The sequence below is a fragment of the Pygocentrus nattereri genome, chromosome 3 (assembly GCF_015220715.1).
Source record: "Pygocentrus nattereri isolate fPygNat1 chromosome 3, fPygNat1.pri, whole genome shotgun sequence".
NCBI classification, from domain to species: domain Eukaryota; kingdom Metazoa; phylum Chordata; class Actinopteri; order Characiformes; family Serrasalmidae; genus Pygocentrus; species Pygocentrus nattereri.
The window spans coordinates 28324754-28350484 of NC_051213.1; the positions used below are offsets into that span (position 1 = coordinate 28324754).

Consider the following 25731-nt stretch of genomic DNA (forward strand, 5'->3'; position numbering starts at 1 on the left):
TATCTAGAGAAAGTCTTTTTGCTAGTAACCAATAGGTTAGAGAAAAAGACAGTCCTGAGCTCAGATACTGGTAGAAACAAAAAGTCACTGTAGATACAGAGAGAAAAAGGAACAGAGTTAAACACAGAACTCTGTGCCATTCAATGCAATAAAATACAATACACTACAATACACAGTGCAATACAATAAAATACAGTACAATATACTACAATACACATGCAATACAATATAATATAAGTGCAGCTTATAATTCAATGCTCATTTAAGTGCTGTGTAAAGAGATGTGTCTTCAGTCTGTGTTTGAAGACAGCAAGAGACTCTGCTGTATGGACAGCTAGTGGGAGTTCATTCCACCACTTGGGTGCCAGTACAGAGAACATTCTCGACGCCTTTCTTCCACACGCCTTGAAGGATGGCGGGTCAAACCGAGCTGTACTCGAAGCTTGAAGGGCTTGTGGTACAGTTTGAGATTTCACCATTGCCATCAAGTAGGCAGGGGCTGGTCCATTTTTGGCTTTGTAGGCCAGCATTAGGGTTTTAAATCTTATGCATGCAGCTATAGGAAGCCAGTGAAGGGAGCGCAGCAGTGGGGTGACGTAGCTGAACTTAGGCAGATTGAAGACGAGCCGTGCTGCCGCATTCTGGATGAGTTGCAGAGGCTTGATGGCCTGCATGGGAAGACCAGCCAAGAGAGAGTTGCAGTAGTAAAGCCTCGAGATGACAAGTGACTGCACTAGCATCTAGGCGGGCTCTCGGGTGAGGAAGGGTCGGATCCTATGGATGTTGTACAGGAGATATCTGCATGACTGAGTCAGGTTCACGATGTGAGTTGAGAACGATAACTGGCCATCCAGAGTCACACCAAGACTTCTTGCCTCTACAGACGGAACAATCAGAGAGTTCTCGAATGAGATGGTAAGATCATGATGAGGACCTATAGTTGCAAGGATGAATATCAGCTCAGTCTTGCTGGGATTGAGCTTCAGGTCGTGAGCTGCCATCCATGAAGAGATGTCAGACAGACATGCCGAGATGCGACCGGAAACCTGTGTGTCAGAGGGTGAGAAAGAAAACATAAGTTGAGTGTCATCAGCATAACAGTGATAAGAGAAGCCATGAGAGGATATTACATCACCAAGAGAGCTAGTATGAAGAGAAAAGAGAAGAGGACCCAGGACTGAGCCTTGTGGGACACCAGTGACGAGTCTGCATGGAGAGGATGTGAACCCTCTCCATGTTACCTGATAAAAGCGATCCTCCAGATAGGACTTGAACCACTTCCATGCATAGCCAGTGATTCCAAGGTTGGTGAGGTTGTCCAGAAGGATCGTATGGTTGACTATGTCAAAAGCTGCTGAGAGATCTAGAAGGATCCGGACAGATGACAGTTTGGCTGATCTTACAGATTGGAGGTTCTCAGTCACTGCGATGAGGGCAGTTTCTGTAGAGTGCGCTGGTTTGAAGCCAGACTGGTTAGGGTCCTGGAGCTGGTTCTGTGTGAGAAAGAGAGACAGTTGATTATAGACTGCACGTTCAAGAATTTTTGAAAGGAAAGAAAGAAGTGATACCGGTCTGTAGTTGTTGACATCAGAGCTGTCAAGCATGGGTTTCTTCTAGATGGGAAGTACTCTTTTGTCAGTGCTTTTCTATATAGCTCATACAAGCTGTGTGTATAATTGAACACCAGTGTCTGGATACTTTTGGACATATAGTGTGTATTGCGCTATCATGCATGTCCTCTGAGTCAGCGCAACCTTTTTACTTATGCCATTTATTTACATGAAAGTTTCACAGGAAAGATCAAATGAAGTGTGCAAAAGAACAGCACATAGTGTGTTGAGTAGGTCTCTGTTTGTTTGGCAAGCTTTGACAACCAAAAAAGTTTCAAAAAAGACTATGTATTAACAACAACTGCTGACTATTAATCTGTATCCACTGTGATATAATGAACTCTCCAGATGCAGTGTGGATTGAGCCTGGGACTAAACATTGTGTGTGAGCTCATGTTGTCAGAAGACTTACTGTGAAATTTGAAGCATGTTAGTCTCAAACAGATACAAAGTTAATGTGACAAAAGTGAGAGAGAGCAAAGTACATGGAATAGCATAGGAATAACTTCTTTCAGGGTCAATTAGATGAAGACTGAGTCAGTGATCAATTGAGTGGATGGGTCACTGGACACTAAGTCGGTTTTGTTGGTTTGTTTCAGTTTGACCTTTTATTGGCCCTTTCATATTATACTGTACTTCATGCTGAGGTTGCTTTTGAGTACAGAGAGTTCTTCTTTCTCTTGCAAAACTGCTATGATTACTCAAGCTCAGAATCCAGTAGTGCTGACCTACACATTGTCCTACACCCCACATTGTCCCTGCCTGTTTTCTCACTGTCTGCCCACATTACATCACTGAGATATTTGTCTAAGCAAAGATCACATTAGCAAGTCCATGTCCTATTCTTAAAACCTTGAACCAGATGCAATGCCTCTGATTGCTCAATACACAATGAGGCATGCAAGAGCTGTCACATAAAAGTAAATCTGTGCAAAACTGGCTTTGAGGAGGATTAGGTTTGACAAAGGCTCAGGGACCCACCCAAATTCAGACCCAAGCCTCAGTCACGTGAAGCAGCCAGTCTGAGCCGAGCAACCTGCCTGAGCTGTAGCCCAGAAGGCCCGGCACTCATCAGCACAGCACTGCTTCTGTAGAGTGGCCCGTCTTATCTGCCCAAAAAAAGCCAAAGCCCTTGAACCTCAGCCCAAAAAAAGCTGAGGTTCAAGGGCTTTGGCTTTTTTTGGGCCTGAGCAATCAGGTAATTGGGTTCTTTTGAAGTGCGAGCTGTGTTGTGTAGGATCAAACGGCCAGCCGCTTGACCCTCTCTCTTTGCTCACAGAGAGGGTCAAACGCCCAACTGCTTGACCTTCTTTCTTTGCTTACAGAGACTTTTTTGCTGATCATGTGTGTCCCCGTGTGACACTCTTCATTAATCTGCTTAAACTTGTGAACAATGTCAGAGTTATCAGTTGGCTAATCGACTATGCTCCACTCCACCAATGGCTCTTAAAATTTGATTCGCTCTTCACAGAGGTTTCGCTTTGATGTGGGGGTCTCCATAAATTTTTACCTCTAAAGCAGGATCCTTTTTTCAGCACCATAAACTCATCAAGTTCAACTTGGAATGACATGAATGTGCTTCCAGTCACTTAATCTTGAGCTTTATGGATGTGATCTAGCAAGCAATGGATAAATGATTTGCATGTGCAGACTTAGCCTCCCATACTTGTCTTTTTGGCTCACTGACTCGCTGACATATTTCATAGAGCATAGTAATTATTTATTTAAAATAATTATTTATAATTATTTATGTAATTAAATCTTTTAAAATGTGCTTAATTCATTAAAAAGGGTATTCCTGTGAGTTCTGTATTGATGCTGGATGTCTGGTTTATTTCAGCTACAACTGATATGTTGTGTGCAGGTGTTACGCTGATAAAATTCTGATTTAACGCAGTGGTCCGCGCACTTATTCAGAGAAGTCTTTAATACTTTGTCTTCATGAATAACCAAGCTGGTTTCTTTCCTTCAGGAGAAAAAAGGACAGCTGTCATTTTGTTTGTGTGAATGTTATGACGGCATGGGCGTGACCCAGAAATGGTCCACAGTGAGGTGTAGTGGTGTCACTTTTTCCTCGAGCTAGAGTTTGGCACAAGCCTGCAGCCAATCTTTCCTCTAATCTATCCTACTGTGCACTTGCATTTGAGGTTGGTATAATTCAGAGCCTGCTGAAGCTGGCATTAAGACTTAACAGCATTGACGGTAGCCATAAAACAGCAGCAACATTAAAGATCAGCACTTTTTGTACAGATCCTTACAGTGATCAGTGTCAAGACTGGCTTTCCTACAAAGACACAGAGGTTTATAGTTAAGCTTGCAGCATATTGTGAGAATCTGCAGTGCTGTGCATCAAGCAAACACTGCATCCAATTGGCTAAGAAAGTTCATCATAATAATTAGGGATGCAGTTGTTGAATTTCTTATGATGTTGGCTGGGCTTTGTTGCAGTTTCATGACAAAATAGCATGGTCCAAGTCAGTGCACTCGAGCTGTGTTTAAATGCTGCTGCTTAACTAATACCAAAATGTCGTGGCATACAGTCAAATGCAAAAGCTACAGCACCCTGGTCAAATGACATGTTACACATCCTCTGTAGAGAGCACACTTCTGCACATTTTAATACATTAATTACTGTTTGTTTGTTGAATTCAAGATTTTGGAAAATATAAAAAAATAAACCATGGAAAGTTTTGGTGCATTTTATATTTTATGTTTTTTCAACTTGTGCACAATAGAAACAGACAAATGCCATAAAATTGCCCCTGTAGAGAATTCGTTAACATATTTTCACTTGATGAAATATTAATATGACGGAGAGCTTCAAACTTATATACAGTCATATTACATATGACTGTTGCCTCTTAATAGTGATGTTGCACTTTATTTGATTCAAGTTATTTAGAACTAATTTTATGCTTGTTTGGCCTGAATAATGTTACTTATTTATGTGTTTCATGTCTCCACTTAGCTCACATGGTGGTGAGCTTTGGGTTTAAAAAAGGCAAATAAAAATCAGCCCCAAAATTTCCTGTTGTCTAGTTTGGCTTTAAGGAAATTACTGATCAGGGCATTCCAAGTTGCATTAATTAAGCATTAATATGATTAGATTTGTATGATAATGTGCATATATTAATGTATTTATTAATGTTTTAATATTTCAAAATGCAAGGTTAAAGGCAGATTTGTCATTTTCTTTTTCTTATTTGTTTTGTGCACATTCTGGATTGGTTAATGTGTACTACGTTAAACGGTTAAACAGTACACACATTATCAATGTCTATGTTGCTGTTATAATTGTATAGTTTTCAAGATATAATTCAACTTTCCTTGGCTGTTAGACTGTATATCATGTGGCTTCTTTAGGTTTCAAGTACTCTTCTGGATCTTTTGTAGAGTTTTTATATCTTTTCTGTCTGAACAAATCAAATTTAGTGTAGCTTCTGCTTTATTTTGGTCTCATCTGCTTTTAGTAAACTTTAAGGGCCATAAAAGATTATGGGATGTGCAGATTACATCTTTAGTGGCTGAAATGGGAGGAATCAGCTCTGACTGACTGAATCACATTCAGCCGCAGCAAATCACAATAACATAACCACAGACACATACAAATATGCATGCACACTAAACATGAGCAATCACACACCAGCCTCTCTCTGTGTTGTGGCTGGAACGTGGACCTCACACACACTGATGGCTTTTTCTTTGCTTACATGGCTTTGCTGCTTTTCCCCAACACATGCAATTGGTCAGAGAGTGTGCTGATCACCAGCTGCCGTTAAAGCTTTGTTTAATGATAATGTGAATAAAGAGTGCTTAAAATCGGCCTGGTTTGACCCAGTCCCAGATATTCTTCAGCTCTGAAAAGAAACAAGTTTTATAGGCCATTGTGTGTGTGTGTGTGCGTGTGATTGCCCTGCGGTGGCTTGCAGTGCTGTTGATGATGACAAATGATAACCATACTCACTTAGTTCCAGAAGGTATTTTTGTTTACTCTCGTTAGAGAAGAAATTCTGTAATGAGCCCAGTTTGGGCCGACTACTGTACAGAAATGGTCAGTGAGGAGAACAGAAGGGTCAGCTGAGTTCTTTCTCTGACCTAGCCTGGCCCTCAGTTGGGGGTGTGGAGAGATCTTGGGAAACGCCAAAAAAGACGATTTCGTCCTGTTGTTTATAAACAATGCAAAACATAAAGTGATCAGAGCTTTTAAATATTGTTCTTCATCCATCACATGCTGTTTTTTTGTGCATTCAGAGGGTTGTCTATAGGCAAGCTTCTCCCAACTCTTTTCTTCCACTTTTGTTAAGATTTAGAAATGTAGAGATTTCAAGCTTGATATCAAGTTAAATGAAGCCTGATTTAACATTTTTTGTAGGCCTCTCACTGAACAGTTTGCTTGCATACTGGAAATCATCCATCCATTTTCAAGCCACTTCTCCCTCAGGGTCACGAGGGGGTGCTTGAGCCTATCCCAGCAGTCATCGGACAGAAGGCAGGATACACCCCAGACAGGTCCCAGTCCATTGCAGGGCAGACAGACAGACAGACACAGTCACTCACACCCAGGGCAATTTAGAATGTCCAATTGCATGTCATTGGACTGTGGGAGGAAACCGGAGAACCCGCAGGAAGCCCACGCAGACATGGGGAGAACATGCAAACTCCACGCAGAGAGGACCCCGGTCACCCGGCTGGGGAATCGAACCTAGGCCCTCCTTGCTGTGAGGCGACAGCGCTACCCATCGCGCTGCTTTCTTGTAATTAATATAGTCAAATAAAAAAACTCTGTGATCAGATAAACTATGACAGTGTTGGCTTTCTGTGTGTGAAAAACTCTATGCTTAGCTGCTAGTGAGCAATGAGTGGTGAAAGTGCTGACGTAAGTACCCCCTGCTGTAAAAACAAGTCACTTATGGCTACTGTAAAAAGGAAACAGAGAAGAAAGGCACATCATTTTTCATGACATCATCTCTCATGTCACTTATATGCTGCTTAAGATTTAATACCCCAACCCCCAAAGCACTTTCCTGTGTCCTTCCACACAGTTGCATAGTTGCTGTATAATGCATTACATTCACATTCAATTTACCCCATTTAAACACGTATCATTCAAACTCTGTCCACTGTTTTAGAAATCCCTACCTTGTATCTCCATCTTGCTGGTGTACAGTTAGAGACTGTAGTTAATCTGCTGATACACAATTTGTGTTAGCCATCCCCTAACACTTCTTCTGCTATTGGCTCCAAATGTTTTGGATGGTCGACCACTCTCAACCTAGCTGTGAAACATTGATGTGTGTAACAACCTCAGCAGCACCACTGTAACTGATTTGCTTGTACCAGCACCACAAACACTATCATACCGCTACCATGTCAGTATCACTGTTATGTTGAAGATCCACCACCCAAAAGAAATCTGAACTAGTGAGATAATGCGTGTAGCAAGATCTCTGACGAATGTGTGTGTTTCCCTGTAGTCAGGTTTGATCCGGACACAGGAGGCCGATTACTTCCTAAGGCCGCTGCTTCAACACCACCTGCGCATGAAGAACTACACAGCACCAGAACACCACCAACCTCACATCCTTTACAAGAGACATGCTACACCACACATTGCCAGAGAGACAACCAGAGATCCAGCAGAGCCCTCCAGAAAAGATAAGGAGGGTGATGGACTGTACAGAGACACCAAAAGACTCAGAAGGTCTACACACATGCAGATGGTTCCGGGTGACCACCTACACCGACACCACAGTCACCACAACAACTACAGGCATGGCACGCGCCAGCGACAGCACTACTGTGGAAGAAGGAAGAAATGTATGTAAGGGCATTCTATATTACACTGCATTACACTGTTTTATATCACAAGTCTTTATCTATGTTTCCTTATACTATGTTCAACTAAATAATATTATTCTACTGGAAGTGATCTAACATTACATTTTCAACATTAAAATATGTGCAATCAAATTAAATACCTTTAATAGACAGACAGACAGACAGACAGACAGACATTCACTCAAAAGAGGCCCTGTATATGCTGCTGTAATTCCCGTTAGGATGAAGCAGTCTGAACCAAAAAAATACACTACATACCGTGACATATGTGTAATTGATTGAATTGCATGCGATGCTGGAAGTGATCTCCGTTTTCTGCCAGACACATGAAGGGTTACAGGGCATGTACCTGGAAGTTACAAATGGAGGTTAAATGTTGCAGTGGCTGTCCAGCGCCTACCTCATCGCTCCAACGCAGGGGCATTCCGTCTTGTTCGAAGCTCCAGATACTGAGGAGCACATTGCACATCATTTTGTTCAGATTGCTTCATACTAACAAGAGTTTTTACAGAATATTCTGGGCCTCTTTTAACTGAATATTAAACACATTTGTTTTGTTCTGTAATAACTCATAACATTATTCTAAATTAAACTGCATTGCATTTTTAGATTAAACTAAACAGTGTTATACTATTCTATATTATACTAGTACTATTCTACTATTCTACACCTAAACAACTATATAAAAATGGCACATTATTCTACATTAAACTAACATATTTTATTTGGTGTTAACTAGAATATTTCTATGTGAAACAAAATGATCATGTGTTGAACTGTTGTTACTTTTTTATATTAAAAAGTTGTAACTTATTTCTGTTAAACTGCCTTAAATGATTCTATGTTTTCCCTAAAGATCAGTGTCAAATTAAAGCAAAAACCTGAATAAATAAGTGGAGAAACATAATGAGTGCAGATGTTTCCAGACAGGTGTAATGTATGATACAGTTAAGCAGTTGACATCCTTCCTTGCCCTGTGGCATGTATGAACATACCTAGCAGCCACAGTTGACACTGATGTTTTTACTCTGAAATCAGGTTCATTACTTGGGCATGGATGTCAGGGGCTTCAGTTACAATGGCTGCTCAACAGGCTAGAGATTAAATAGGAACAGAAGTGACATCTGTATTAGATCTATGGCAAAGACATCAGGAAATAGGATTGGAAACTATGGTCACTGTGATGACCATGTATTAGTATAAGATGTAAGGATAAACAGAAGAGCAGCTGTTCTTCAGGTGTCTTGGAATGTCAATGTAGGACATGATCAAACTGTGTCAGCATGAATAATTCATCCACAACTACACAGAGAGGGATATTAAAGTATAGCAGCAAAGCATAAGCCTTTTAGACAAATGCACATTTGAGAGTTCAGTGGTCTAAAAATTACAGGCATGGATCTACAGAGATGTGGAAAGAACAAGTGGACAAGTGCATGTGTGGTGTACACCAAAAGGACAGTACAGGTCTGAATGTTTAAATGCAGTGAGGGGGTCCAGTGGGTCTCTAATGCTGTGGGAGGCAATTTGCTGGCATAGAGACCACTTCTCCACTTGCTTCAAATCAGTACCAGTTCATTCTGACTGAACACCCTTATCCAGATGACAGTGACCACATGCACATGGTGCAAATGGTCCCTGAGTGGTTTGATGAGTATGGAAATGGTGTAAATCATGCTATGACCTTCACAGTTACCAGATACCATTTCAGTTTAACATCGATGGGAGATTTTGGACTGACATGTTAGACAGCACTCTCCACCATCATCGTCAGAGCACCAACTGAGGGAACATTCTTTTGGAAGAGCAGTGTTCCATTCTTAAATACACAGTTCTGGCAGCTCCTGGTGGCCCATCACCTGAGTTCCTAAGACACTTTATGTTCTTTGTTCCTTTAACTTGTCATCTGTCCATAGATTATATTGTTCTATATGAAAATATGTTGCATTAGTCTGCGTTAAACTGTGTTGCATGTTTATGCTGCTCTACCCCAAACACTGTTTCTCAATTTCTGTAATGAGTTTCATTCGACTAGATTTAGTATAACTTTAAATGTGAAATGTTTTACATTTTGTCTTTTATGCAGCAGAGTTCCATAGTTCTCAGAGAAGATTTAACAAGAAGTTTTTAAAGAAATATGTGCCACTGAAAGAAAATTATGGCAATGGTCACATACAGAGCCAAGCATACAACAATCACGTAAGCAAAGAATTCATATAGAACAGGAAAAGAGTGCACAGTGTCACTGTTGTCCAACTTGGATTTTCATCCATCTTCTGCCTGCATGTTTCTATTGGTTGACGTGCCTTCACATCAGAATGCGTTGGAGCACAAGTTGAAAGGGTTTGACCTTTTTAGACGCTTGATGGTGCACCTTTTCACTGCATGCAAACACATTTCTAGTCCAAAAGAGTTGATGCAGCATCCTAACTGAAATACATTGGAGGGCTGTGTTTCTCACGCTGTGTCAGCCTCTAGTGTGTAGGCAGTCTTAGTCTAAGACTGAGCCTAAGACTGAAAGTCTTGCATGACATCATCAAGTCAGTAAGGAATCACTACAAGTAATTTAATCTAGGTCTTGCAAACCCACCCTGAATGTTTAGATTGTTAGTTTTCACACATGTACTATTGACATGGAGTCACACACTTAATAAGCGCTGCCCTTATTTCATTAAGGTTGAGTGTGATGAGGTCACAGCTGTTCATGCACATTTCACCCTGGTGACATCATCACACACCTGTGCTGTGTTTCGTCAAGGTCACATGCTCACCTGCTCTGAGCTCGCTCAGCATCAACATGCTGCGTTTGAAATCTGAGCGTTATTCTGTGCCGACTAACCAGTCATCACTGCATTAAGGTCACATTCATCACATCAGCTCTTATTAAGGCTTAAAGACATTACAGAGGAATGACATTTGTGGTTTATGACCTGTAAAACACTCCATAGAAGAGTACACAAGGACACATGGATAATATAGGTTGATTTATGGATATTTACATGTACCTGAGCCCTGCTCTTCTTAAAGACTACTGGGTCCTTATTATTAAATGGCTTTTCTGGTTTGGCTGCTGCAAATAGGGCTGTCACAATTATTACATAATGGTCCAATGGCAGTTACTTGAGCAGACCACAGTTATTTAAGCTTAGCACAGTGATTTTCCATAGGTGTTAGCTTTCACAATCACAGTTGTTTTATTTCACAGTGTTTACATTGCAACAAACAGAATGTGAATTGGAGAAAAGACATGTATAGCTAAATCCACCAATTTGTCCACTTCAGGCTTGTATTGCATGCAACTAACAGAAACCAGTTACATTTATCTGCCAATTAAATGTTAATTTCATGACCATAATAGGCCTAGTTGCAAAAGGAACAGAAAGAATTAATCATATTTGATTAATGTTTTTGTTGATTATATGGGAGATTTGATGCCCGTAAGTGTATGTAAGTAAACTACTGCTGGATTAGATCAGTTCAATTCAGTCATTTTATTATCCCAGTGGGAAACTTGACTTATAGCCAGGTGCAGGCGAAATGTAAAATGTACTGAAATTTCTCCTAATTAACCTAACAAGAAAATTTAAAAAAGAAATAAAAATGCATCAACAGACTAAGATTTTTTTCAATATAAACAAAACATACCAAACTTACACATGTCAATTTAGCACATTTTTCACACAGGAAGCAAAAGATTTGGTTGAGGATACCAAAGACCTTTGCCACCGTTCAAACCCTGGTGTTAAATCTTTTGTATACGACTGTAACCTCATCCTGCCATTAGATACTGTTGCTCTGTCTGGCAAGTTCTCAAGCTCAGCATGTCAGCTGTTTTCAATGGTGAGGGAAATCCACGACACAAAATCTCATGAGTGAACAAGAAAAACTGTATTTGCTTGCTAGATTTAGACAGCTACTTTAACAACTTAACCTTTTTTGACAAGTTTAAGGGGTGATGTGGTCTGCCACATCATTTAATCCCAATCCTGCACCTGTCCTCTTGCCTTCAGTTTAGGAAAGAGCTAAATTCAATGTGGAAATTCCTCACACACAATGCTGCAGCTCCTCATTCTAAACTAGGAGTTCTAAGCTCTAAGTTAGGATTGGACAATTGGTACCGAGGAAAAGGGCTTAGATTCACAAACTGAAGAGAGATGGTTCCGCACGTGATCAAATTAAGTGGTCTGCTCACCAAGATATTCTGTCCAACAAATGAAGAGAGTATGATGTGGTCTATACCAATCAATAACAATAGCATCGGACCACTGACAGAGTAAAAACTTGAAAATCAGTAGGAAAAATAATCTAGCTATTTGATATGGCTCAAATAAACTAAAATGTTCAAAATCATTATGTCCAAAACTGAGGGGGCCAGAAGATCTTATTGAGAAGACAACACCCCTTTTGCCCTAAAGAATTACTTTTTGAAATATCTTTTCATTTCTTTTCACAGATATGCCAAAGCCTCCAGAAGAAGACATCCATATTTTGCCTGATGAGTACAAGTTCCTGCCTAGAGGCAAGCGGGCTGTGATATTTCAGACCCCTTCAAAACAGAAGCTGAATGTTGAGACACTGGTGGTGGTGGACCAGAAGATGATGGAGAATCACGGCCGTGAGAACATAACCACATACGTGCTGACTGTTCTCAATATGGTAAGTCATAGAGTAGTAGTCAAACATAAAGACACACCTTTTTACCTTTTTTTACATTTTACAGTAAAAGTGATGACATCAAAATTATGAACTTACACATGGAATTATGCAGCATCCACAAAAGTGTTAGGCAAGGAAACATAAACTAGCCCCCTTTTACCCTGATGCAATTTTACATCTTCTTTACATTCTTCTGACCAAGTTCATGAGACCCTTTTCAAAAATGTTTAAGAAGTTCTACATGTACTGAGTTCTTATTGGCTGCTGAAAATACATTCTGAGGACATTTTAAAATTATATTTTGTCAAATTATATTTTGGTTTGGAAATAAATGAAAGTATCAATTGTACTATTGGTATGTAAGGCACATTTTGAGCACTTTTGCCTTATTTTCAGAATGTCTTAAAGGTCATGAAAAACATTATATCAGGTGTGGTCAACATTTGAACGGTGCAGGATGTATATGGCTCTGTAAATCCATTCCTCGCCCCATTCATTCACTCGTTTACCCGTCCATACGCCCATCCATCTGTACGTGCATTCCTTAGTGTAATGCAACACACATTTGACTTGGCTTGAGAGACCATGTCAAGGTGAGGTCACTCCATATGTTTCTGCTCGCTGAGGTCTCAGTTCTACCTAATAACCTGTGGAATCCAGAACCAGTCCTGTCTGTGGTGAATACAGTGCAGAAAGCATACTGGCACTGCTCAAAACACCCCAACTCATCAGGCCCTGGGGGCTTAAGACATAGATAGAAATGATATTGCATTTCGCATGGTGGACGCAATAAGTGGTGTCAGGTCTTAGGTGTCTTGAGCACCCCGCATGGAGGTGTCACTGAAAAGACAAAACAACCAAAGTGAAAGATCCTGTGCTCAGGTCCAGTTACCAGGGTCATGATACCTGAACTTCTTAACCCTCTAAACATAGAGCTTAAAAGTGGCTTCTTATTATTGACTGTGTATTTTACACCATCATCAAGTTACCTGTGTCCTTTGGCTCAGGTTTTCAGTTACGCCACTACACTGTGCCACTGAACATGAATATTGAATAAAAAGATGTATAATGTGCAAAAGAATAAAACGAAGTGTCATGATTGGATATGCTGGATGGAATGTATAATCGTGCGATTGGCGTCCAAGCACTGACAGACAAAAGAGAGTGCATGTAGTGGTCAGACAGTCCCTGAACACTCTGCAAATGTAGTCTACAAGTTTAGTAAGAAATGTGAAGCATATTGATCTCCAGATGAAACAGTTGAAAAGTTATTAGAGTGTAAAGACAAAGTGTCCTAAATATGTCAGCATTACACACCCAGGCTTACATGGATAAACAGTCTTTAGGAGTGTTTGAGTCCGGCAGAATGTGTAGGATCAGGAAAGGAAGAGAAATTGATGAGGAAAGATCTGAACATGAGTTTTTCGTTTTCTTCAAAGTGAGTTGTCAATCACACTTCGACCCCTTGGGTCCCCCATGGCGTAGACGCCTTGAAGCGTTTCTTCTTACATTATATTGAACTATTTCTCACTCATAGCTCGTTGAAAGGGAGAATTCTCTGGAACATCTCTAAATCTCTAAAAAAACTCTAAATTTTCAATCAATACCACATTTGTGTTTGTAAGGAGAAGCTATTGTTATTGCTGATTTGATGTAAAGTTATTGTTATAAAGTTATTGTTGTGCACACAGTTTTATTTATTTCCATATGTGCCATATTTGTGTCAAATTCTGACTTTGGAACAAATTAAAAAAGGAAAATGTTGGAATAGTAGACTCAAATCTGTTAATGCAGAATGTAAATTAAATGGAAATGTAATGAATTACATAATTATGTAATTACTTATGAATAATTTCGTAATGATAATAACGAGACTTAACTGTAGTTAGATTTTCTCTGCTCTTGTTTTAAACTGTGCAATTCAGGTGATCCCGTTACCTAGTGTTACCATGGCAATGATTGCTTTTAACAGGTACAATGTCTTTTTCTGTGCAGGTCTCCACTCTCTTCAAGGATGGAACTATAGGAGGGGATATCAATATAGTGATCGTTGGCCTGATACTGCTGCATGAAGAACAGGTGAGAGGATGACGTTCAGTCTTACTGAGCTGTTATAATTATTAGCCATCATTGCCTTTTGTTTCTTTACAAAGTCATTCTGGGAAAGTAAACCAGTGCCTACTTGGAAGCAGTTGTCTGTTTTTTCCTTTTTCCTTTTTTTTTTTTACTTTCCTTGAGAGACTTGTTTCTTTGGCCCATGTAGCTGGACAGATCTCATTTTACAGTGACAGTTTAATTGGACAGACGGCATACCTCAGCCAAATGAGTTTGGACTCTGGGCCAGTAAAGCCCCTGTTACTGATACACCTGCAGTAATGCAGAAGAATGCAGACAAATACCATCGTCTCCTCTTTTTGGCTGCATGATTAGAGACGGTTGCCCTGACTGCCTTTGGCTCATACTGCAAAATTAATTGTCTGTAGACTCATTAAATTAAAAGAAGGTTAAGAAGGGCAGGAGGTAATACAGTCCCTGAACAGTGCTCTCATCTCGTCTTCTCTTCTCTTCTCTTCTCTTCTCTTTCTGTCATTGTCGCTCTCTTTCTTTGTCCTTTCTCTCTCTCTGTCTCTCTCTATCTCAGGAAGGGCTGGTTGTTAGCCACCATGCAGATCACACTCTAAACAGTTTCTGTCAGTGGCAGTCGGGTTTGGCGGGACGTGAGGGCCGTCGTCATGACCACGCAATTCTCCTGACAGGGCTGGACATCTGCTCGTGGAAGAATGAGCCGTGTGATACTCTGGGTAAGACCTTAACCTCTAAAGCCTAGTGATTTACTGAATCTTGTTTATCTGACCATGTAGTCACGTTTATTGGGAAGTTAAGGTCAAAAAGACTGAAGCCTATCTGTTGTCATGCCTTTTGTAGGCTGGCCGCTTCCATTTACATTTACATTTACAGCATTTAGCAGACGCTTTTATCCAGAGTGACTTACAAGAAGTGCTTTGTCAGTCTAGAGAAAGTATCTTTGCTAGTTACCAATAGCTTAGAGAAAAGACAGTCCTGAGCTCAGATACTGCTAGAGGCAAATATGTCACTGCAGACACCAAGAGAAAAAGAAACAGACTTGAATGCAGAACTCTGTGCCATTCAATGCAATACAATAACAATAAGATACAATACAATAAATAAAATAAGTGCAGCTTATAGTTCAATGCTCATTTAAGTGCTGTGTAAAAAGATGTGTCTTCAGTCTGCGTTAGAAGACAGCAAGAGACTCTGCTGTTCGGACAGCCAGTGGGAGTTCATTCCACCACCTGGGTGCCAGTACAGAGAACATTCTCGACGCTTGTCTTCCGTGCACCTTGAAGGATGGCGGATCAAGCCGAGCTGTACTCGAAGCTCGAAGGGCTCGTGGTACAGTTCGAGATTTTACCATTGCCATCAAGTAGGTAGGGGCTGGTCCATTTTTGGCTTTGTAGGCCAGCGTTAGGGTTTTAAATCTGATGCGCGCAGCTACAGGAAGCCAGTGAAGGGAGCGCAGCAATGAGGTGACGTGGCTGAACTTGGGCAGATTGAAGACGAGTCGTGCTGCCGCATTCTGGCTTCCTCACTCAGGTTTCATTTGCTTGGTGGATCATTCTCAACACAGTGATGCCAACGTAGTTGTGACTTGATAGGTGCTTTGTGCTGGCATTTCAGGCACAGTTTACACACTGTATACACTTACTCGCCACTATTAGACAAACCGGCCTTTGTGGTTCACCTTGTAGGTGTGCAATTAGAGACTATTGCCCATGTATATTAAACATTTATGGTGCCACTAATGAATCTTGTGTAAAAGCAACTGCCATTAGCCCATTCACCAGGCCATGGTTCAAAGGTGCTGGGAACCTGGTGCTTGGGGCTGGAGCTGTGATTAACTTGTGATTAACTCCCCAAAGCCTATAGCTAGCAGCCCAAAACCCTCATAAGTGCAGGGAGGAGCTAATGAGGATCTCACACCAGTCTGAGGTCAGAGGATGATTAAAGGCTAGCATTCCAGCTCTCTTAGCTCTCTTTATCTAGGTCTGGAATACCCAGTACAGGAGCACTCTGAAAAGCTTGTTTCCGAAGTGGTAAAACACTGTGAAGCTGGACTGTTCTCAATAGTTTTGAGTGTTTGCAAAATATATTTTGTTTATTTTTATTTTTATGGGTGTGGACAACTAATCCATTGATATGGTTATGAGATGGAAACTACAACTTTACAAGACAGAAAACATTGCTTGATGCGTTAAAAAAAGGATGTAATAGTTTTCTTTTGCTTTTGCTATCACAAGCAAGACATAGATTTTTCATCCTAATGGCAGCATGTCACAGCAGTAATGTGAATTCAGTCCATGCACTTTTATTGTTGCTGTTTCATATTTTTCCCTTTTGGACCATATTTCTTCGTTGGTCCTGCATGATTTATGATCTCAATAACATTATCTCTCACACATGTTGTGGGAGTTGAAAATTTCATAGCTCTGATGAAAAGCAAATAGAGAAAAACCTGAAACACTCTCTGTCCCCTACATACCTGCCAGAGGCCTGCAGGCCAGACCCTATTGTGCAAGGTGTTCTCCACATTATCTGATGAAAAGCACATCAGTGGCCTTGTTTCAGCAGAGTTTTCCAGGATCAGTTTGGATGCTCTAGATTCACAGCCTTAGAAAACAGGGAAATGAGCTGTGATCTTTTTAGATGTGGATGTTTATAATTGTGGTGTTGATAAAGATATTTATTATCTGACCATTCATCTCCAGCAGGTGACATAATATTGGGCTGACCCCAGTGTTTTGCGATTCCATTTCCAAAAGAGTTGGGACATTGTGCAAAATAAAAATAAAACCAGAATGCAATGATGTGCAAAGCATTTAAACCCTATATTTAATTGAAAAAAGTCCAAAGAATAAATTGGGAAAGGGGCAACAAAAGACTGATAAAGTTGTGTAATGCACTAATAATAGTAATGACCACTCTTAACTAATTAGGTTAATTAGCAACAGGTCAGTAAAATGATTGAGTATAAAAAGGGAGCCCAGAAAGGCTGAGTCTTTCAGAAGTAAACATGGTGAAAGGGTCATCACTCTGTGAAAGCCTGCATGGGTAAATAGCAACAACAATTCATGAATAATGTTTCTGAACATTAAATAGCAAAGAATATTCATAATCTACAGTATATAAGATCACTAAATATGTAGAGAATCTGGACAAATCTCTGTATACAAGTAACAAGGCTGAAAACCAATAATGGAAGGCTTTGATCTTTGGGACCTTAGGCAGCACTGCAATAAATACAGACATTGTTCTGCAGTGAAAATCACTGCATGGGCTCAGGAATACTTCTGATAAAGACTATTTGTGAACACATTTCATTGCTGCATCCTCAAATGCAAGTTAAAACTTACCATGCAAAGAAGAAACCATATATAAACAGAATCCAGAAATGCTGCCACCTTCTCTGGGTCAAATCTCATTTGTGCTGGACTGAAGTGGAAAAGTGTCCTGTGGTTCAATAAATCAGAATTTGAAGTTCTTTTTGGACATCATGGACAGTGTGTCCTTCAGGAAGAGGAGAGAGGAGGAGAAGGACTATCCAGCTTGTTATCAGCACACAGTTCAAAAGACAGCATCCATGATGTTATGGAGTACATTAGTGCACATGGCATGGATGACTTAGACATCTGTGAAGGCACCTTTAATGCTGAACGATATATAAAACAACATATTGTATACAATATATTGGAGCAACATATGCTGCCATACAGAACATCTTTTTCAGGGAAGCCCTTGCTTAATCCAGCAAGATAATGCCAAACCACATTCTGCATGTATTACAAAAGCATGGCACTGTTGTAATAGTCTGGGCGCTAAACTGGTCTGCCTGCAGTCCAGACCTGTCACCAGTTGAACACATTTGGCAGTTAGTCTCCTCACTTATAGAGTGCTGTTAAAAGAAGAAGGCGATGTAATGCAGTGATAAACTTGTGCCTGTCCCAACTTTCATGAAAGGTGTTGCTGACATCAAATTCAAAATGGAGATGTATTTTGCAAAATTTCTACAACAATGAAGTTTCAACATGTGATGGTGTGCTATTTTTAATTAAATGAAGGGCTTAAATGATACACACCTGCATTTTTTATTTACAGTTTTTATTTGCATATTGCACAGTGTGCCTTTTTTTTTTTTTTTTGGGTAACAGGATTGTATAGCCATTTAATTTGGTGTTCTTACTCTGTAATTCAACGCGGCTTATGGCATCTTTGATTTCAGTGAGAATTTTGGTAGGAATTATGCCTTTCTGTAAAAGGGAATCAGATACTCTTACATGAATCAGTTAGCCTTTTCAAACCTGTTTGTTTTTGCATGACTTAAAAGATAATAATAAAGGTTATAATAATAATAATACAAGAAATTAGTCTGTAAACAATCTACCAGACCAAAAGATTCACAAACATGTCTAAATTGTCATTTTGTATATAATGAGCATGAAGAAGGAAGGTCCATATTGATAAACTAGGGCTTGCTAGTTAGCTCAAGATTTAATAAAGAACCAGTGATGTAGATTTTTTTATTGGGACTGCCAGATAGGGCTATAATACATAAACTGTATCAGCAAAAGTATGTGGACACCTGACCATGATACCTAAATGAGCTTGTTGTATATCCCATTTCAAAACAATAAACATTAATATGGAGTTGCCCCTCTTTTGCAGCTATGACAGCCTCCGGTCTTTATTCAGCCAAAAGAGCATTTATAAGGTCAGGCAAAGATGTTGGCTGAAAAGACCTTTACCCCAGTTGATGTTCCAATGAATGTTAAAGGTTTTCGGAAAAGTCGAGTTAAGGACTCTGTGCAGGCCACTGGAGTTCCTCCACACCAATCTGATCAAACCATGTCTCTATGGACCTCGCTTTATGCACAAGGGCACAAAGCAAAGGGCATTCCCCAAACTTTTGCCACAAAGTTAGAAGCATATACTTGTCTAAAATGTCTTTCTATACTGTAGTATGAACATTACCCTTCACTATAACTAAGGAGCCTAGCCCAAACCTTGATAAAGCCCCAGACCTCCTTCACCATAGGATAGGTAGCCTTCTCCTGATGACCGCCAAACCCAAGTTTGTCCATCAGACTGCCAGATAGTGAAGAAATACTCTGGCGTGATGAATCAATTTCCACTGCTCCAGAGTCCTGGTGCTTTACACCACTCCAGCCGCTTGGCACTGTGCATAGTGATCGGACATGTGTGCAGCTTCTTAGCCAATGAAATCTATTTCATGAAGATCCTTATTAACAGTTACTGTGCCATAGGCAGTTTGGAACCCTATAGTGAGTGATGCAACGGAGGATTTTTTTGCACTATGCGCTTTAGCACTCAGTGGCTCCACTCTGAGAGTTTGTGTTGTCTACCATTTTATGGCTAGACTTGTAGGTGTATCCACTTTACAAAAATGGCACTTACAATTGACCATTCCTACTCCTGCTAAAATCTCAAAACAATAAAAATACTGAAGGTATGGGTAGCGTCTGGGTTTGTCCTGTGAACTCTCATTTCATGTCAGTTCAGTATGTCTGAGTGTTCTAGATCTCTGGCCTGAAAATGAATGAAATAGTGCTTTGTCTCTTTTCTTTCAGGCTTTGCCCCCATCAGCGGCATGTGCAGCAAGTACCGGAGCTGCACTATCAATGAGGATACAGGTCTGGGCCTGGCCTTCACTATTGCTCATGAGTCTGGCCACAAGTAAGCACAGCTCTCACCTTGAATGCATCACATTTAGCTGGGTTTAGTGTCCTCCTCCTGGGAATTGATGTTCTTGCAGGAGTTGGCTCCAATATTTTAAGGAATACTCTTAACAATTATTACAATAATACATATAATTCGTTATTATTATTGTAGATGTTTATGTTGTTATTGTTGTTGATATTTTTTGATACTTTTTTCGCATCACCCACCCTATTCTAAATCTGTCTTTTCTAAAATAGATGGAGTTTCTCATTTTACCCATGTTGCACATGATACACTCAGAGAACTTTCTTGTGACATAATCTATCATCATATTGCCCATTGCTAGTAGTCTGTATGTCTTATTATCTAATGCAACTGATGCAAATTCACTTGCAGCAAATTTATCACCAAAAGATGAAGCTTATTCCACCTATTTTGCAACCATAGTGCCTCCATTCAACTATAGATCCAGCTAAATGTTCTTGCAGGAGTTGGCTCCAACATTTTAAGGAATACTTTTAACAGTTTTCCACCTAATCTACTACAGTACTGTGCAAAAGTCCTAGGCACCCAAGACACATTTTCAAAATCTATTTATTTGTGTTGTTTATTTGCTGAGAAAAATGTTAATGTTATTAGTATTATATGTAGTTAAAAAGCAACTCCTGGTTTGATCAATCAGTGCTTCATTAAATTGTGCTCATGATGTAATTGATGGAATTAACAAGTCTCTGTTGTAGCTGTGAAGGTGTCAAGGAAAAATATGGACCCAAAAAAATTCTTGTTACCTTTTATTGTTTTTATGTTTATCTGAATTATGAATATGACTTGACTCTAATGTATATTATGGTAAACTCACTGCTGAGGTAAATTGTATAAAAATTTGCTTAGATGCCTAAAATTTTTGCACAGTACTGTACATCTGTGTTAATTCCCACAGACACTAACTTCAGTGCGTTTCTCTGTACTTTGAATTGTTCTCTGTAAAGACAAAAGCCTTGCCTGAAAACACACTTATAATAGAAGCCAACATGCAGTTGTTTCTATTGGCTGGGGTAATGAAACAGATGTGAAAGATAGAGATAAGACTGAAAAACACAGGTATTCTCTAAATCTGTCAGACCAGATCCAGCTAATGAGTATCTTCAGACAACATTCTCATCAGATGTGATGGATTGGAAATGATTTGGGTTTGAAATGGAATGGGTTGCACAATGTCATTTGTTAATCATTATCAGAGCATTGGTCTGTAATACTGATGTCACAGAAGGCTGCAATATGCCGGATGATTCTAGCAAGTTTCTTAGATGGATCAAGGCATTTGCATGATGTAATAAACGTAATCATTTTAATATAACAAAAACAAATGGACAATTTTGAAAACACCATATTACGTTTTAGCATATTGCAAGACTGTAATTGTAATTTCAGGTATAATATTTTCTCTATATAATGTAGCCCTAAAATGAACTCTTCAGGAAGATTTCCAGCAGGAGGATTGTATTGTTCACCATGTGACCGCTATAATAATTAAATACACTTTTTTTGCTCTCAGTTTTGGAATGGTCCATGATGGGGAGGGGAATGTGTGTAAGAAGTCTGTTGGCAACATAATGTCCCCCACACTGGCTGGCCATAATGGCCTTTTCTCCTGGTCATCCTGCAGCCGGCAATATCTCACTCGTTTTCTCAGGTTGGTACTCATTCACTTTCTAACATACCCAGCCTAAACATCACTGTCAGTCATTTAACTCACTTGTGATTTGTCCTGGTGTTCATATTACCCAGCCCTGGTCTAAATCTGTCTTGTCTTTGACACATACAATTGCTCAGTGTTCTAGAATTATTTATAATATAGAATGGATAGTACTCGATATACACACACCTATGACCACCTCACTACAACTGAATTCTGAATTACTGCTCCAAGTCATTAGTTACTGTCACAATAATACATATTGTTAGTTATTATTATTGTAGTTGTTTATGTTGTTATTGTTGTTGATATTTTTTGATACTTTTTTGTTATCGTGATATTATCATCATTATCGAATAATAGCTAATGCTGTGATATGAAGTTCACATCACCCACCCTATTCTAAATCTGTCTTTTCTAAAATAGATGGAGTTTCTCAGTTTACCCATGATGCACATGATACACTCAGAGAACTTTCTTGTGACATAATCTATCATTATATTGCCCACCACTAGTAGTCTGTATGTCTTATTATCTAATGCAACTGATGCAAATTCACTTGCGGCAAATTTATCACCAAAAGATGAAGCTTATTCCACCTATTTTGCAACTGTAGTGTCACCATCCAACTATAGATTCAGCCAGACTATGTTTTGCTCTCCAGTACTCCAAGTAATCCGAAGACCAACATAACAGTAGGCACCCTTCAGAAAGACTACCCATTAGTCACATGCTATCGCTATTAGCAGCCCACAGCAAGAACAAACAGACTTGCACTCAAAAACCTTTCTGCTCCAAATTAACATCTGTGCCCTTTACAGAGAATGCTCTAAATCATCCATCATCCATTCGGGCTCACACACCGGGCTGCCGGCCGTCTAGACGCAGCCTCATCCTTTACAAGCTCTATTTGTGGAAGTGTTGTGCGGAAATAGAGCCAAAATGGTCCCCACTCTAACATGTAACATTGGGCAGCTCAATCCGGTCTTGTGTCTCAGGCCACTGTCCAAGAAAGTAGTCTGCGCATGTGTAACTTGACCGAGCTTGCACTACAAGCCCTAAATTAACCTGCTGGTGAAATTAAATGCAAAATATCCACTGCCTGTCAGATCAGACTGATTTAGTGAGGCTTTCATTAGTGAATACAGACTCCATGACCTCAGCCTTGTTAGAGCATGACAGAGATCTGGCCCACAAACTGGGGTCAGTGGTGTCAGGACAAGCCAGCTGAGGCTGAGGGTCACATGTTGGGGTCTGCTCTCCCCTTGTCTATGCTAAGTGCAGAAATCCAACCCAAATGTAGTTCAGCTAATCGAGGATTTCTGAAGCATTGATTAGATGGATCAGGTTGATGGGTGTGGCATACAGTCATTGGGGTGCTGACCTTTTCAAGCCAGCGGACTGAAGTATGCTTGCTATCTGAAGTGACACTGACAAGGTAGTGATATGGTGGTGTGTGTGTTCACACAGGTGTTTCAGGTACAGCAAAGTTGCTGTTGTCACTGTTAGGTTGAGACCACTGCCCAAATACAGTGGGGCAAAAAAGTATTTAGTCAGCCACTGATTGTGCAAGTTCTCCTACTTAGAAAGATGAGAGATGTCTGTAATTTTCATCATAGGTACACTTCAACTAAGAGACAAAATGAGAAAAAAAAGTCCAGGAAATCACATTGTAGGATTTTTAAAGAATTTCTATGTAAATTATGGTGGAAAATAATTATTTGGTCACCCACAAACAAGCAAGATTTCTGGCTCTCACAGACCTGTAACTTCTTTAAGAAGCTCTTCAGTCCTCCACTCATTACCTGTATTAATGGCACCTGTTTGACCTCGTTATCTGTATAAAAGACACCTGTCCACAGCCTCAAACAGCCAGACTCCTAACTCAACCATGGTCAAGACTGAAGAGCTGTCGAAGGACACCAGGAAGAAAATTGTAGCCCTGCACCAGGCTGGGAAGAGTGACTCTACAATAGGCAAACAGGTTGGTGTGAATAAATCAACTGTGGGAGCAATTGTAGGAAAATGGAAGACATACAAGACCATTGATAATCTCCCTCGATCTGGGGTCCACGCAAGATCTCATCCCGTGGGGTCAAAATGATCAAGAGAACGGTGAACAAAAATCCCAGAACTACATGGAGGGACCTGATGAATGACCTGCAGAGAGCTGGGACCAAAGTAACAAAGGCTACCATCAGTAACACAATACACTGAGAGGGACTCAAATCCTGCAGTGCCAGGAGTGTCTCCCTGCTTAAGCCAGTACATGTCCAGGCCCATCTGAAGTTTGCCAGAGAGCATATGGATGAATCAGAAGAGGATTGGGAGAATATCATGTGGTCAGATGAAATCAAAATAGAACTTTTTGGTAAAAACTCGTGTTTGGAGGAAGAAGAATGCTGAGTTGCATCCCAAGAACACCATACCTACTGTGAAGAATGGGGGTGGAAACAGCTTTGCGACTGTTTTTCTGCAAAGGTGACAGGACGACTGATCCGTTTTAAGGGAAGAATGAACGGGGCCATGTGTCATGAGATTTTAAGCCAAAACCTCTTTCCATCAGTGAGAGCATTGAAGATGGAACGTGTCTGGGTCTTCCAGCATGACAATGATCCCAAACACACCACTCGGGCAACGAAGGAGTAGCTCCGTAAAAAGAATTTCAAGTTCCTGGAGTGGCCTAGCCAGTGTCCAGACCTCAACCCCATAGAAAATTTGTGGAGGGAGTTGAAAGTCTGTGTTACCCAGCGACAGCCCCAAAACATCACTGATCTAGAGGAGATCTGCAGGAGGAATGGGCCAAAATACCAGCTACAGTGTGCAAACCTGGTGAAGACTTACAGGAAACATCTGACCTCTGTCATTGCCAACAAAGGTTATGTTACAGAGTATTGAGTTGAACTTTTGTTATTGACCAAACAATTGTTTTCCACCATAATTTACAAATAAATTCTTTAAAAATCCTACAATGTGATTTCCTGGATTTTTTTTCTCATTTTGTCTCTCATAGTTGAAGAATTAGCTGAAAATTACAGACCTCTCTCATCTTTCTAAGTAGGAAAACTTGCACAATCAGTGGCTGACTAAATACTTTTTTGCCCCACTGTATATCCAGCCATGAGCTGCTCTGTGGTCCATTGATGACGGGCTAGAGCAGCGGTGTCAAACTCAACCACTAAAAGGGCCTTATTACAAAATCTTAATAAATCCGTGGGCAAGAGAACACCTGTTTTTTTTGTTTGTTTTTTTATTATTAACATAATCCAAACTGGCTATTGTTTTAAATATGCCAAATTGTGAACAGCAAAATATAGGCACGTGTAGTAGACCTTGAAATATTACATGAAAACCTGAAATATTCCAAATTTAAATGTCCCCGTGGTAGGGCTGGTCGATAAAACGATAACAATAATTGTGTCTGTCTGTCTGCCCTGCGATGGACTGGCGACCTGTCCAGGGTGTATCCTGCCTTCCGCCCGAAGACTGCTGGGATAGGCTCCAGCATCCCCCCGCGACCCTGACGGAGAAGCGGCTTAGAAAATGGATGGATGGATGGATGGATAATTTTTTCTCGATAGAGCGATAAGACATGTTTGATAAATTTTCGATATAATGCACCATTCTCACACTTCCACATTCTAGAAAGTTTTCTACTGCAAGGAAAGCGACACTACTCTGCTGTCTCCAGGAGAGGGCACACTTCCAAGTTTTTCAACGATTGGAGAGGGGGGCCATGAGTAAGATGATGTAGCAAGATAGCCAAGCACTCATCACCAGACAGCTAAAAGTAATGTGTTTTTTTTTTCTTAAATTATGACTATTACAAAAACTGCAGCCGTGCTTTCCCAGCTTTAGCAGCGTTAAATCACAATCAAAGTCTTCACAACTACAGCACTGTTGCAGCGCTCAAAAAGTCATATTTTAGTATTAGTGTATTCCCAAGCAACGAAAGTGAAAGAAAGAAGTGAGTTCATGTCAGTTACAGCCCTGATTTAAACAAAAGTAAACTGGGGAAGCTGTGAGGCATTGGAAAGTGGGAGAGCACTATTTTTCCTGGCTAGTTGTTTTTAGCAACTGGCTAACTTGAAGCAGTGCTCCGTCACTCACACAACACAGAGAACTGATGATACTGTAGATCAAACACAACACAAAAGCAGCGTTTTCAATTTAAAC

At 40.2% G+C, this 25731-nt stretch overlaps 1 protein-coding gene across 2 annotated transcripts in view; it reads left to right on the forward strand.

Annotated features, from left to right (window-relative positions):
* LOC108434877 (A disintegrin and metalloproteinase with thrombospondin motifs 16) overlaps nt 1-25731 on the forward strand; it is an 86548-nt gene that overhangs the window by 13711 nt on the left and 47106 nt on the right. The window contains exons 4-9 of one of the 2 annotated variants that reach the window (XM_017710310.2): nt 7085-7427; nt 11902-12104; nt 14100-14183; nt 14746-14905; nt 19769-19874; nt 21415-21552. In XM_017710310.2, the coding sequence (XP_017565799.2) occupies nt 7085-7427; nt 11902-12104; nt 14100-14183; nt 14746-14905; nt 19769-19874; nt 21415-21552 (1034 nt within the window). Of the gene's footprint in view, nt 1-7084; nt 7432-11901; nt 12105-14099; nt 14184-14745; nt 14906-19768; nt 19875-21414; nt 21553-25731 lie in introns of those variants that run through there. The other variant, XM_037537054.1, reaches the window with a different exon arrangement.